Source organism: Meles meles, chromosome 2 (genome assembly GCF_922984935.1).
Source record: "Meles meles chromosome 2, mMelMel3.1 paternal haplotype, whole genome shotgun sequence".
NCBI lineage: Eukaryota > Metazoa > Chordata > Mammalia > Carnivora > Mustelidae > Meles > Meles meles.
In genome coordinates, this window is record NC_060067.1 from 26,149,431 (window position 1) to 26,164,528 (window position 15,098).

Genomic DNA, 15,098 nt, shown 5'->3' on the forward strand with positions numbered 1-15,098 from the left:
GCTCCTTTTTTCTAATTAGACTTAGACTTACTGAAGATAAAATTGAATTCCTTATGGGAGGTCCCACAGAATTCAAGGCATGGCATAGGTGATCAATGAACATATGCAGAATTAAAACACAGAAGAAACAATGTTGAGAATTCAAATATCTTCCTTCACCTTGTCTTCCCCTCTATAAAATTTGGTTATCTGTTTAAAAAAAAAAAAAAGCATTTCCTGAATATGTTTTTCAGCCTTGGGTGGAAGAACGTCAGCCTGCTTTTCCATGCCTCTCCTCTAACATTAGTGCTTCCCAAGATCCTACGGCGAGTATTTGCACGAACAGAGTCCTTGGTCAAGCCAAAATAGTCTGTCTTCATTCTTGTCATTGGCAGAGGGTCAGCTCCATTCCATCATGTTGGTGGACCATGAGATGGAAAGACGTATTTTCTCTGGGACAGAGTTCTTACAAACAAACCCAGGTAGGAAAAGGGACACCATGATACCCAGGTGAGAGGCAGTAAATCTTCAGTGAAGAGAGGCAAAACTCCTCTCCAGGCAGCTTGTAAAAGATCTTCCCGGGGCTACTAAAACTTGTATCTGATCCACTTACCCCCTGGGACTCTTTTCACCTGAACACTTCTCTTGTTCTTCCCACTTTCTGGCTCTCTGTGTTCTCGGCTGTGGACCCTAGACATTGTCTCCTCTCAGTTTGAGTCTCCTTTAATTTCTTGAGGATATTTTGACATCTTTAAAGACCATTTAGATTTATTTTTTCTGTCCCTTCTAGTGTCGGCAACACTATGCAGGCTGGTGTCGCTCATAGATGCAAGGAATGAATTGCTTGCTCTCTCTTGGAGATCATGGATTTTGATAAGAAGTAGGATCAGACCTAACCCTGATCTTCACAACAGTCCATAAGCACCTGCCTTCTTTGTGTTCTCTCCTTTTTCTGGAAATGTATATGGTGCCCCTGCTCCCTCAGCCCCCACTTCAACCCCTCTTGGTTCAAAGACAGTTTTTAGCCCATGTGTGACCATTTCTATTCAGGTCCCTAAAGCATTTAATTCCTCCCTATTACTGATGTATCTAGAAGCTAAGGAAGAGCCCCCAGAGCATTTGTTCACCCTCTTATGTCCCTTAGTTCACCGTTGGTATTTCTTAAAAATTGATGGTACCTCCAAGTTTTACACAGTCTATCTATAATTTAAAATGTAATTATAAATTTACTTTATTTGCTAGAGAAAGATAGAGCTTGTGCTAACTTTGGCGATCACTCCCACTCACCCCCACCAATAATCTAATTTAGGAGTTACAGGCAGGGTCACGGCAGGCCTTGGTTAGACAAACATGCCAGCTGAGAATTAATTTAGAAAGAGAAACGAGGCCACCGATGTGAAGAATTTCCCAGCACTCTTCCATTCGATTCCTGCATGAGTGTATTTCTGGTCTTCACGGTCCAACATGGTGTTCCTGACTGGCTGGGATCTCTGCACTAAGGTGTGGCCTCCATGACCAGTTTGAACCCTGTCCTGCAACCCTTCTGCCCTGCATAGCTTCATCCAAAGTTCAAAGCATCCCCAATGATTAAAAAAACCTCCAGCTCTGTTTCTTCAAGCTCGGAAATCCTCTAGCATAGGGGTTCTTAGTCATTATGGGTTTATGTAAAACACTGGGGTTGGTGGAAGGGATTAAGAGATTTTGAACAACATTAAAGAAGTCAGCAGAACCCAGGAAGCAGCCCCTCCAAAGGAGGGCAGAGCCCCACACTGTTGACAGGCTCAGAGTCCCTGCTGGAGAGGATGCTTGTCACTTAACAACACACTCTCAAAACAAAGCTCTTTTGGGATCCAATCATCTGGTGATCATTTCGGGGCCTGGCTTAGATGACGTTTCTTTCCTCTCATGGGAAGCAAATTCTTCCTCTGGCTTATGAGCCCTTTGGTGAAGGGCTTACCTCATGGGGGCCCATGTGTCCAGGACACCTCCTTAGACACTTTCTTTTCCAGTCCGAAAAGCTTTTTGTCTTTGTCTTTTCTTTCCTTTCCTTTTCTTTTTTTTCCTTTCTTTTTTTCCTCTCCTTTTCTTTTCTTTTCTTTTCTTTCCTTCTCTTCTCTTCTCTTCTCTTCTCTTCTCTTCTCTTCTCTTCTTTCTCCTTTCTCTCCCTCTTCTTTTCTTTTTTTTTCTTGAGGAGCGTCCAGAGCTGTGGAACTTTTGGTTCCTGTCACTGGCCTTCCATCTGCTGCCCATGGCCTCACTTCTTTAACTTTTTCATTTTCACTTATTGGGGGTGTCAGTGAGTGTTCATGGAGGTTAGCCCTCTGGATGAAACAGTGCTCTCTGACTTGCCATGCTTTTAAATGGTTTCCATTTCTCTTTGCTCCTGTTCAGGTTGTCAGTACATTTGAGAACAAGATGTATCAAAATATAAGCACGCTTGCAGACAAATGGGAGAGTCCAGAGCCCCAAATACCACTCATTCTTGGGATCGGGTTATACGCCGCGGATTCCGATACTCGAGTGTTTAGCCACTGAGGAATTTCTGTTTAAATAAATCCACCTAATTCCGCTAAATATCTTTGCGTTTTCTAAACTGTGTTCCCAGCCACTGCTTTTCCACTTTATTGCCCTGGATTTTGTTTTCCCCTCTGGGCTCAGGAATTGCTGATAGCTCTCTCCAGGCCTCACGGCAGTGTCTGGCTTGGAGCAGGCCAGGACTACAGTGACCCGCAGTGGCCCAAGAAAGCAGAAGCCGTCCTAGGCTCTGCACACAGTTAGTCTGTTTCACACTGTCCTGGAGTTTCAGGGTTCATTCTACCCATACACTGTAGGAGGGACCCTGAACCATCAGGGAGTTTCTGGAAGAGAGTGGCCAGCCTCACAGAGTCTAGGGAAACTAGAAGGAGTGCCAGAAAGGCTAAGGCTTCTGGACCTGGAGGGGTGGGTCTGGGAAATGGGATGTCTTCCAATAATTAAGAGACTTCAGAAATTTGACATATTCTTTTGTTTTATTGTTGTTGTTTTTGTTGTTTTGAATGTAACATGTTCTAAACAGCTCCTAAGAGAAATACTGGCACCCATGGAGGGGGTAGGTGAGCTCTAGAGAAACAAATTTTTGTTCTGTCTACAGACTGTTCCTCCTAGAAGTTCGAGCTCTCCAATGCAGGACGATCTATTTTAGAAGGTAGGAAAGGGCTGTTTCATGTAGGGACCTTCTCTCAAGGTCCCTTTCAACACAAAGAGCCTATGGCTATCAATGTTTCATCTTTGTCGAAGTCAAAGTCCCCAATGCGGCACACATTGCCTTTGACTGTTAGGATGAATTCTTTTTAATAATATGACATCCCACCACTGTTGTTGTAAAGCTGTGACTCATATAGCCATTCAGGAGGAGCTATGGAGTCAAGTCTTGTCCTTTCAGGAGGAGGAAAATGTGAAATTGTCAGTTCAGCCTGCCAAATGTCTCTCCAGCACAGTGTATGATTTTCCCTCGGGTTACCATTTTCTGCAAAGCTAGGGTGCATTTAAAGGAGAATTAGCAGGACACCAGCACACCAAGGACCCCATTATTCAGGTCGGTTCTGTCATGTGGACATTTTCCCTCTCCCAAACAGTTTGTATCCCCAAGGCTGTTCTTAAGACTATTGGATTTTAACGTCCAGGTGACAGGATACAAATGACCTCTCACAAGCTCGCAGACAGTGCTGACTCACGTTGGCTCTGGAATGTGGCTTTGTTGTCTGCCAGAGAAGTTCAGAATTTGTAAGTTAGGTGGAAGAAGCTTCTGTACAAATTCCAGGTGTGACCATACCCCAGCGAGAAAGGAGGCAGGGGCGGGGATTTTTACTTTTCCTGGTACTTCTCACCACTATGCTGGCGAACTCCGCGTACCTCTCAAAGTCTCCCTGGGCTTCTGCTGCACATTGAGTCACAGGAGAGACGGAAAACATCATTCCTAAACCACACGAGGGTTCTACTAAGGAAGGGCACAATTTTCACCCCCCTGCCCCATACACACACCCAAGGAGGGAGTCAACTTCCCTTCTCTTTCTCCAAACTGCAAGAAAGCCATATTGCAGCTCCGTCCTCTTACCTCAGCCAGGGCCAGAAGTGCTGAGGACCCGCACACTGAGAGTCGTGAATGGACTCCAAGCTGAGGGGCCCTCTCACTTACTTTTAGAAGAAAAAATAGCTTACCTTTAAGCCATAATGATTTTAGATAATTTCTTATCAATTCAGCAAGGCACATACATGTCTTAAAAACACGATAGGTCATATGTGTTTAGGAGATGTAAACTGGAAAGAAGACACCTCAAATAATATTAATCATATTTTTAAAAAAGATTTTATTTATTTAATTGACAGAGAGATAGAGATCACAAGTAGGCAGAGGCAGGCAGAGGGAGAGAGAGAAGCAGGCTCTCTGCCAAGCAGGGAGCCTGGTGCGGGGCTTGATCCCAGGACCCTGAGATCATGACCTGAGCCGAAGGCAGAGGCTTTAACCACTGAGCCACCCAGGAGCCCCTATAAATCATATTTTTTAAAGTCTACCTACTTCTTTCTTTAGAGCCCGAACTGCTTTTTTTTTTCTTTTCTGGCCAATTCTCTCATAACCTGTGTCTATTCATTTAGGTTTTATTTAGTCTAAAACAAAGTTGGAAAATATATGCAGGAGTGTTAACATTAATATTATGTCAGGAATCTGATTAGGAATCACATGGGCAAGCACCAGGGAAGTCAAATTTCCCTTCAAAAAACAAAAAGGAAAGAAAAAAGAATTGGGGTTGGAGCTAGAACCCGCCATTTTTGCTTGCCCGTTCCATCCATTTGATCTTGGGCATTCTAGAGGTCAGTAAAGGCAAAGAATACTTTTAATCAGAGGCTTGGAAAAACCTATTAGCAATGGGCCTACAAAGATTTTAAACCTCATTTCCTGGGACTGTTATAGTCGGCCGGTTACATTCCGACCAGTCATGATCAGGAAAGGTGTTGGGATACAGCACAGCGAAACGGTTAGGAACAGAAGCTGAAGTCATCATCACTTTTTTGGTGAAACTGGCAAGTTAATTCCAAGTCACACTTCAACTTCTTCATCTGTTAAATGAAAACAAACAAAACCCAGCAACCCTGGGGTTCTGCATGGATTAAAGAGCACGGTCTATACACGGCCCCCAGGACAGCGCTGCACACAGGGTAAATGCTCAGAAACTGTTAGAAAGCAAAGAAAAAAAGATTTTCCCAAAAGCTGACCACCCAGAACAAAGGAAAACCCTCTGCGTTATTAGCACAGAATCCTAGAACTCTGTTGCTGAAAGGGACTTTATGGAATTGGTCTGGTGGCTTGCCTTTTTTTTTTCTTTTTTTAAACTAGGGTTCTTCCAACAGAATAGTATAAGGAAACTGATGTGTCAGAGACATAAAAATGGAGTTGGAACTGGGTGGGGTGGGCACAGCTCTGCCCAAACTGCCTTCCCATCTTCCTTCCCCTGGAAGATCCTGAGGCATCTGGCACGTTCCAGAACACCATCTGCAAAACCAAAAATCTGGTCCAGCTCCATAGTTTCACCCATAAGGCCCAGAAATGTGAAGTTGGCTTTTTGGTGGCACAACCAGAGTTGCAACTGCGTTCCTGTCGCTTTCCAGTACAGCACAATGAGAAAGAATGGACAGGACCCAAACACATGAGAGTGTTTGACCGAACTCTTGTCAGAGTTCCAGATGTGTGCACTTTTTTCCCTGTAGTGGATGATCATCTTTTGGGTGGCCCATTTCCGTTTTCTTGTTGACTTTTGGACTGTTTTTCATGCCACTTAAAGCATTTCCTGTGTGGTTCCAGTACCTTCTATCAGCCTTGAGGACACATAGCAGCTGTGTATGTTTCCATGAAATTTGACTAGAGAACAACTTCACCCCCTTCTGCACTCTCTACCTTAGCCTTCTGTGGTCTCTTTCGACACCAAATAAAACGCTGTGATTTTTGAATGTTTTCGCATTCGGGACATTTTTCTTCAGCCCCTTGACCAGAGTGTTCTTTCAGGCGTACTTTAAGTCCAGAAGTGTAAACATGACGTTGACCCGGCGAGAGCCTGAAGTCAATGTCTTTTCTTTTTGAGATAAGGCTGCGCTCCTACAAACAACCTTGGACTTCATCTGGCAGAGAAAAAAGATGGAACATGGTTGAGGAATGCCATGGCATGTCCAGATGCGGCAGGGTCCTGTTACGTTCTTCATGTGTCTTTATGTTCTGGGGGAATGCCTAAGGTCTTTTTGTTTACTTTCCAAAATGAAGAAAGCTGAGGGGGCTGGTGGATGAGGGAGGTTGCAGGATTCTTAATCCTCATGACAGTCTGCCTAGAGTCACGTAGTGCATGCTTCTGTCCGCACTAGTCACGCGGGCTGCCAGGTACCCGTGCTCACGCCTGCCTCCCCTGCACTGGGGACTCCACAGGAGCAAGGGCATGTCCTTGAAAGCTTCCCTGAAGGTCTCCTACCTCAGGTTACTGCCTAGCTCAGAGCAGGTGCTCAAAACATATTGAGTGATGCCAAGATGCTTCTAGGTATTAATCAGGAATGTTAAAATCTCCATTATTTGGACTCCTATCCCAAAGGAAAATACGTAGTGTGATAGTATTCCACTGGTTTTAAATGTGTGTGTGTGTGTGTGTGTATTATTTTTTTTCTTTTTTTTTTCTTTTTTTTTCTTTTTTTTTTCATTTTATGTGTGTGTGTATTATTAAAAGAAAGCAAAAAAGGCCAGTTATAGGAACTATAGCTTTCAGTTTCTAGCTCAATGGAGCTCAATGGCAGACCAGATAAATTCGGTGACAAATGCGTGTAAAAATGGTAGCTGGTAACTGCCTGAGCACTTACTGTGCTCCAGCTACGACTGTAAGAGCTCTACGTCTCATATCTCATTTCATCCTCACAGCAACCCTAGGAGGTAGGCCGTTGCTATTTTCCTCCCACAGATATGGATTAAATCACTGGCCCACAGCAGCGGTGGGATTCGAACCCTGGCAGTGCGGGCCCAGAGCCCAAGTAACCACTAAGTGACTGACTGAGTGGATGAAGTGCCTTAGGAAGAGATCGTTCCCTCAGCACAGTGAAAACACAATGGACCCGGCAGCTCTCATTTCATCTCAGATGATTTAGTTGAAGGTTCTGATGTCCTACATTTTCTGAGTTTTAGAGAAAGTTGGGAAGAAAGATAAGAAAAAGTCATTAGATTATTAACTGTTTTTCTTCTTGTCCCAATCTGACAGAGCATTTTATTTTTTTAAAAGGTTTTATTTATTTGATAGAATGAGAGAGAGAGAGAGAAAGAGAGAGAGAGAGAGCACATGCAGGGGGAGCAGTAGACAGAGGGAGAGGGAGAAGCAGGCTCCCCACTGAGCAGGGAGCCTGATGCAGGGCTCGTTCACAGGACCCGGGATCATGACCTGAGCTGAAGGCAGCAGCTTAACCAACTGAGCCACCCAGGTGTCCCCCGACAGAGCATTTTCTGAATCACTGGTCTAACTGAATTTTATTAACCATTTATATTTCTTAGGGCACATTTCTTTTGACTTTCTCTGGGCATTTCCCACATAGTACCCAATGGTTTTTCCTACCCCAAAGTGAGGATGTTAAAGGTAAACATTATCGCCACTAGGATGGATGGTAAACTGAGGCCTAAGGAGGCAAGTTCCCTTGCCCAAGGTCATGTCGGTCACCAGGTGGGCAGTGAGCCCTGGCTTTTTGAATCACAGCTCAGTTCCCTTCCCTCTGGTGGCAGAATTTCACGACCATCGCAAGGCAAGTCTTCAGGTGGCCATGAAAACGAAGATGAGCTGTTTTGTTCTCTTTCAGGTCTGTGGATGGCTCCTAGAAGATCTTGACTTTCTCCTGAGGACACCCTGTTTTCCTGGGTTACTTCCCTGACAGAGCATCTCCCCAGCTGACCATGAGCCAGCCAGACCCCTCCTGTCACTCAGATCCCAGCCCTGCACCCCTGTGTGCGGTCTGTGGCCAAGCCCACTCCCCCGAGGAAAACCACTTCTACACCTACACTGAAGATGTGGACGATGACCTCATATGCAACATCTGCCTGCAAGCTTTGCTGGACCCTCTGGACACGCCCTGTGGACACACGTACTGCACCACGTGCCTCACCAACTTCCTGGTGGAGAAGGACTTCTGCCCTGTGGACCGCAAGCCGCTGGTGCTGCAGCATTGCAAACGGTCCAGCATCCTGGTTAACAAGCTCGTCAATAAGCTGCTGGTGACCTGCCCGTTCTCGGACCACTGCACTGAGGTCCTGCAGCGCTGCGACCTGGAGCAGCACTTTCAGACAAGGTAGGGTCTCCTCGTGGGCCCGCCCCACGCAGCTCCATCCTCTCCAGGTGGGACAGCTGGGCTCATCTGCCCCCTGGAGCAGTGCTGTCCTTGGCGACAAGGGCTCCGTGACATGCCTGTTCTCTGCCTTCTTCTATGCAGCTGGTAAATACAAAGGGAACCTTCTAGGTGTTGATTGCTAGGGTTCAGTGTGAGAACACAGCACGGGATAGAGCTGTGGCATGTGTAGGGGTGAGGGGGAGTGGATTATTTTGTGGCGGTAACATATACATAACATAAAATTTGCCGCTTGAACCATTTTTAAGAGTACGGTTGAACCCCCTTAAGTCCATTCACATTGTCATGCAGCCGTTACCACCATCCTTTCTTCAGAACTTTCTTCACCTTCTGGAATTGAAACCATACCTATAAAGCCAAAACTCGCCATTCCCTCCTGTCCGGCCCCTGGTAACCACCATGCTACTTTCTGCCTCTATGAACTTGACTGCTCTAGGAACCTAACAGAAGAGGAATCGTACCGTATCTGTCCTTCTGTGACTGGCTTATTTCATATGTGTGCATTCTGAAATGTCAGAATCCTGGAAAGATCTGATGAGCGGCTTTCTCTGGGGGTCATGGCCCCCAAAAGATTTCCTGATGGGCGTTGCTTATCTTTTCTTCAGGGAGACTTCAGAAAAAAGAAGTCTCCCAATTTGATTCATGATTATTAAATTCCCTCTGTAGGGGAATTGACAAAACCCAACTCTTCTTTGAGGAGATGCGAGGTATTGTCAACCAAGTTTTCAATGGAGAAATGTAGACAAGTTTTGTCTTCCAGGGAATTTTCTGCTAGGTTTTTGGGCAAGGTACACACAGAGGGCAGAGAGATGGAGTGACCACCCCTGCTGGTGGCCAGCACCATGCCCTCCACCTGTCTGCCCCTTATGTTGTCCACTTACATCGTCATGTTCCTGGGCATTCCCATGTGGATGGCCTCTGGACAGCCCTGATCTCATTGCCCATGAGAAACTCTCTTAGAACATTTAAGGCGGGTAAGAGAGGGTGAACAATAATACCATAATTATTTGTAAGAGGAAATGTGGAAACTAGTGTCTACCTTGGTCCCTGTCATGACAAGGGCAAGAGGTAGGTGCAGGTATTTCTTTCTAAAGGTCACATACCTTACGTTGTGAATCTGAGTCTTTGTTTGTTAGGACAGGCAGATTCTCTGACATGGGAGTTTGCATCCAGGCCAGTGGCCAGCTGTAAGGCGTAGCACTTATTTTCCATGCTAATTATGTCCGTGAACTTGCTTTTCGCCTCCAGGACATTGAATGAAAGGCATCTAACTCCGGTTTGTGGGTTGCCTCTGACTCTCTGTTGTTGGCATCTAAACTAGGGTACCTCTCTTCTCATTGCCCAGAAGGATGTGTGGCCAGAGGAAAAGGGGGTGAGGGAGTCCCTTTGTGACCTTTGTTGGAAGTATGGCCCAGCATGGGGAGGCATTGTCTACAGGGAAGTAGATCTGGGGCAGATCAGAGGGCCAAGGCAGGGGCCTCACTGGCTAGGCCTCACTGGCTAGGGGGGTGAGGAGCGGTGGAGGACGAAGGCCCTGGTAGAGCTCCCTGCACCCAACACAGTCCCTGCTCCCAACATTTGAATCCTCTACCTTTGTTTTGGGAGCTGTATGAGTTTCCTATTGTTGCTGTAGCAAGTGATCACAACTCAGGGGCTGCAAACCACACAAATGGGTTATTTTATAGTCAAGAGGGTTAGAAGTTCCATCAAGGCTTTGGGAGGGCTGACTCCCTCTGGCTCTAGGAGAGAATCCCCTTCTTTGCCTTACCTAGCTTCTGGAGGCTGCCTGCCTTCCCTGGCTTGTGGCCCCATTCCCCATCTTCCAAGCCAGCACCATACGATCTTCCAGTCTCTCTGCCTGCCTGTCTGTCTGTCTCTTTCTCTCTGGGTCTCTCTCTTTCTGTTTGTCAATCTCTTTGTTTCTCTCTATCTCTCTTTTTTTAAGAGATTTTATTTATTATTTGAGAGAGAGAGCACGAGTTGGGTAAGAGGGAGAAGCAGACTCCACACCAAGCAGAGAGCCCAACTTGAGGCTGGATCCCGAGACTCTGGGATCATGACCTGAGCCGAAGGCAGATGCCCAACCAACTGAGCCACCCAGGTGCCCCTTTCTCTTTCTGTTTGTCTCTGTCTCTCTCTCATTCTCTCCTCTCTGTTTCCATCATCACATCTCTCTCTGTGATTCTGGCCTTCCTGCCGCCCACTTGGTAATTACATTGGACCCAGCCAGATAACCTATATCATTTCTTCATCTGAAGATCCTTGATTTAGTCACATCTGCAAAGTCCCTTTTGCCCTGAAAGGTGACATGTGCACAGGCTCTTGGGATTAGGAGGTGGCCGTCTGTTGGGGCAGGCGTTGTTCTGCCTGCTACAGGAACTCCACAGGGGAGGGATGAGAGAAGGGAGAGCAAAGGAAAGAAATGGGGGTGGTCTCTGGAGACAACATGAACATAGCAGCTCTTCCTCATCTCCTCGTCAAGACTGATTGGAGCCAAGATTATCAAAACGTAGGGATAAGATGGCATATGGATCAGAGGGCAAGTTCACAACAGAAGTGGTGCAAGAAAAGGGCCAGGAAGAAGCAATTGGGGGTCCTTGGGGGGGGTCTCCACGAGAGAGAGGACACTGGCTCCCCTCAGCTGCCCAGAGTGGGAAGGTCATTCACCCGCCCACACAGGCGCGATGGCCCACACACCTCAAGGAAGCCCAGGGAAAAGTCTGGATGAATCCTCAGCTGATAATGATATGCACAATTGAAAAACAGCAGTGAGGAAAGAACCCAAAACTAATTGAAATCACCTCTTCACACCGAGGCCTCAGAGTTTTTCACAGGCATCCAGCAGCAGCTCCCTGTGGAGGGGAAAACTCCCACGTAAGGGAGCTGTGGGCCTCAACACCCGCTCCTGGTCTGCCCCACACATCAGCTTCCTAAGTAGGTTGAAACCAACATTTCCAAAAATATGTTGTATATATTAGTCATCAAATGCTTAATATACCCTCTCTTCCCTTCTGCCCTGTGGGCATTTGACTGGCAACAATTTGAAACTTGGAGCTCATCCAGGACCTGACTCTGGAGCCCTGTTAGGTGTTGGGCCAACAACTGGGCCAGTGGACCATCTCTTTCCCTATCCCTCAGAATGGGTATAAATATTAAATTCTCAGGACTTTGGAGTCCCTTTAACTGGAAACCACCAAGAGGTAACCAGGAAGCAAGTATTTTCCTTATATTTCTGTAAGAGACCTTCAGGTTGGTAGCCACAAGTACCAGAGCGTGGTCACGCATTTGTACTAGAAGATAGCTTTTTCTGAAAATTTTGCATCTCAGTTTCAGGATTTAAAATGGAATGGACTTTGGGACGCCTGGGTGGCTCAGTTGGTTAAGCGGCTGCCTTCGGCTCAGGTCATGATCCCAGCGTTCTGGGATCGAGTCCCACGTCGGGCTCCTTGCTCGGCAGGGAGCCTGCTTCTCCCTCTGCCTCTGCCTGCCTCTCTGTCTGCCTGTGCTTGCTCTCTCTCTCTCTTTCTGACAAATAAAGAAATAAAATCTAAAAAAAAAATGGAATGGACTTTTAAAAATATTATTTGGCTTGTGACATTGGAATGAATAGAAACTAGGCAGGCTCAGGGTCGCTTAACTACCATTCCGGTTAAAGATCACCGTGTGACCCATGTGGATCCACACGCTCTTCCAGTGGGTCCCAGTATCCAAACAGTCCCAGACTTCCTGGGGAACTGCAGATGTAGGTTTCTCCACCTGGAGAATGGGAACTTATTTCAGTTGGGTTCTTTGAAAACAAAGCTCTTCAGAAGTGAGTCACATTCAGAATGTTACCATTGTCCCTCTAGGTAAGATGTGGTGGAGAAACAACTTTCCCCTCCGCCGAGGTCTCTGTTTATGACTTGTCCATAGGTCCATGCTCAGCCTAAACTTTGCCTTGAGCCTGAGAGGCAGGCAGCATCACGTCTTTAAACAAACGGTGCCTGTTTTCTCCAGAATTCATGTCGTTCGTAAACATTGTTGTAAACATTGTTATCTGGCCACTTGAGACCCTGAGTTGAATGTAAATCCTGAGGACAACTGCTTTCCTGACTTCAGATGAGCGGGTTCTTCCAGGAGAGTAAGCCTGAGCACATGAGCTAATGTTTGGAATCTTCTGGCTACTTCCATGGACCTTTGTCCTCTTAGATGCCTGTGGACTCCCATCGCATGGGTCTCCTGCAAAGAACTCCCATGTGGGCGATAGGCTTGTTGAGTCGAGAGACAGGCAGCCTTCTTATCCAAAGGTCATTGCCAGGAGACGAGGCAGAGCTTCTGTAGGGGTCGGTCCCATGCATCTCTCTTGGCCCAGAGCAGGGAGAGGGTTGTGTGGGAGGAAAGTCTTCACTTTCTTGCTCCTCGGTGGGAGCTGTCTGAGGCTCAAGGCTACATGAGTCTTGTGTAATAGCATCATCCGCGTGTATAATATTTATCAAGGATCTACGGTAGGCCCGGCCCAGAAAGAAAGAAGCATCTATAAACGCTATGATTTCTACCCCTGAAAAAATGACGTTTGAAGTGGAGAAGTTGACATCCCACATTGAATTGTTTCATAGGGTAAGTCCCTTTGCCCTTCAGTTTCTATCTTATGGAAGATAATAACTAGGGGAGATAATAAAGCTGACATTTAAGTTACTCTTGAGCAGGAATAAAGAGATCACGGTTTGGTGTTTTGAAAACAGCCCTGAATGAAAATGTGTATAATTGGCCAAAGACACACCTGACCGAAGGCTCCTTGGGTTTGGTTTGGTTTGGTTTGGTTTCATTTTCGCACCCCAATTCCTGGGAGTTTCTTCTCCAAAGACCTGCTCCAGACCTTTCTTGACCTTTATTCCCAGGAGGTGGCCCCTTTCGTTAGTGTGTTTGATACAGCACAGACTCAGTAATCGCCTGCAGTGTAGGGAGGATTCTGCTGCCAGAGGAAGGGTCTAGGGGAACATTGCCCTCTAGAAAGACAGGTAGGTTACAAGTCTTGTTGGTCACATTAGCCAGGCTCCACATTTTCCATATAACTTTTCGACATACATTCTTCAAGTGACATTCCAATCCTGAACTCAACTCTTTCCTGGTTCCTACCTGGCTGAGAGCTGCTCTTGGCACTCTCCTGGGCACAGAAGAAATGAGGCAGTTGTCCTGCCTTGCCTTCTGGAAGAACCTTAGAATTTCTACCATGCTCCAAGCAATTTGCTAAAGAAACAGCATTCTTTGGGGCACTCATGCCCTGAAATCTTCCATACCTTTTTCCTTTCTTCTTGGACATTTGTTACCCATCTGTGTGAATGCTTGACCCCTGCCGTGGCTCTTGGCCCATTTGAAGTCCTGAAGTCCTTTTGTTTTGTTTTGTTTTGTTTTGCTAATTTGCTTCTGATCAAGAAGGATTCATCCAAAGTTGACTTGTGAACCAAATTGAATTCTAGTTCCTTCAACAAATACTTATTGAGCATCTACGGTGTTCTAGGCACTGTGGGGAGGATACAGTGCAGAACAAGATCAGTAGAACTCCTGCCTTCAAGGAGGTCCCTGTTTAGTGAAAAGAGACAAGAAAACAGGAGGTTATGGGTGATATCTGAGATGACATTTAAGGTTAGATAGAAGTTAGGCAAAGGGTACAAGGTTTAGGGTTAGGGCAATTTACTGGCAATGTTGCTACAGAATATTACCATTTGAAAGTGGGATTCTATCCCCAAGGGATTGTATTAGGATTACATCTGATGGCAGATATTAAAAAATTCAAATTATATTGGTTTAACTTTGCAAAAGTTTCATTTTTCTTATATAACAGAATGTATAGGGGTAGGAAGTCCATGACTAGTATGATGTTATCATGATGCCATCGGGAGGAACCCAGGCTCTTTCTGCTTTGCAGATTAGCTTTCGTCCTCAATTTTGTCACCTATTGGTCCCAAAATGGCTGCTCAAACTCCAGTATCACATCTAAGTTCCAGGCAGAAATAAGTTCCGGGTAGGAAGAACAGGTAGGAAGAGCAAATTGACACTGTGCAAATTGAGACTTTTGCTTTAAAAAGCTTTCTGGGAGGCCTTACCCACTAATTCCTGCTTATACCTCATTGTCCAGTATTGTGTTATATGGCCACCCATCTGTGAGAGAGGCTAAAGTGCATTACCATCGTGAACTAAACCTAGTTTCTGTTCAAAGGAAGAAGAGAAGATCAGATGTTGGGTGGGTAACCAGCAGTTTTTGCAGGAGTGACATTAGCAACAACAACAAAACAATTCCTTCATTTTTATGTTGCATTCATATCCCTTAACGAATTTTATGCAAGGAGATAAAAGGGCAAGCATCCTTTTTTGTCATTGAGACTTGGAGAGGCACTCTGACATACCCAACATTATCAGAAATACAATCTAGCACACTGTGAAACCCACAGCCTTTTTTTAGACACCATGCTCTTCCTGAGCCATGATCTATCCAGCAGATCCTGGACCCTGGAGAAGAGCATGTCCCAGGACTCCGTGAAACTCCGTACTCAGGAAGAGGCTGTAACATTTCATGTCCCGAACAGCGCAGAAGGAAAGAAGAGAATAACAAAGCCTCCTGGAGATTGGAGCTGAGCTGCCGGCTGGGCTCATTCACTGTTGCGAGTGGTTATTATTCATTATTATCATTAATAATAACAATTTTTATAACAATAGCTAACACTTGTGGAGCCTTATGCTCTTAATAGGCA

General features: G+C 45.8%; 1 protein-coding gene across 3 annotated transcripts in view; it reads left to right on the forward strand.

Moving 5' to 3' along the window:
- Positions 1-15,098, forward strand: part of LNX1 (ligand of numb-protein X 1) — a 176,251-nt gene that overhangs the window by 61,905 nt on the left and 99,248 nt on the right. For all 3 annotated transcript variants that reach the window (XM_045998320.1, XM_045998321.1, XM_045998319.1), the window contains one exon: positions 7,828-8,313. In XM_045998320.1, coding sequence (XP_045854276.1) covers positions 7,922-8,313 — 392 coding nt within the window. In that variant the 5' untranslated portion in view covers positions 7,828-7,921. The remainder of the gene's footprint in view (positions 1-7,827; positions 8,314-15,098) is intronic.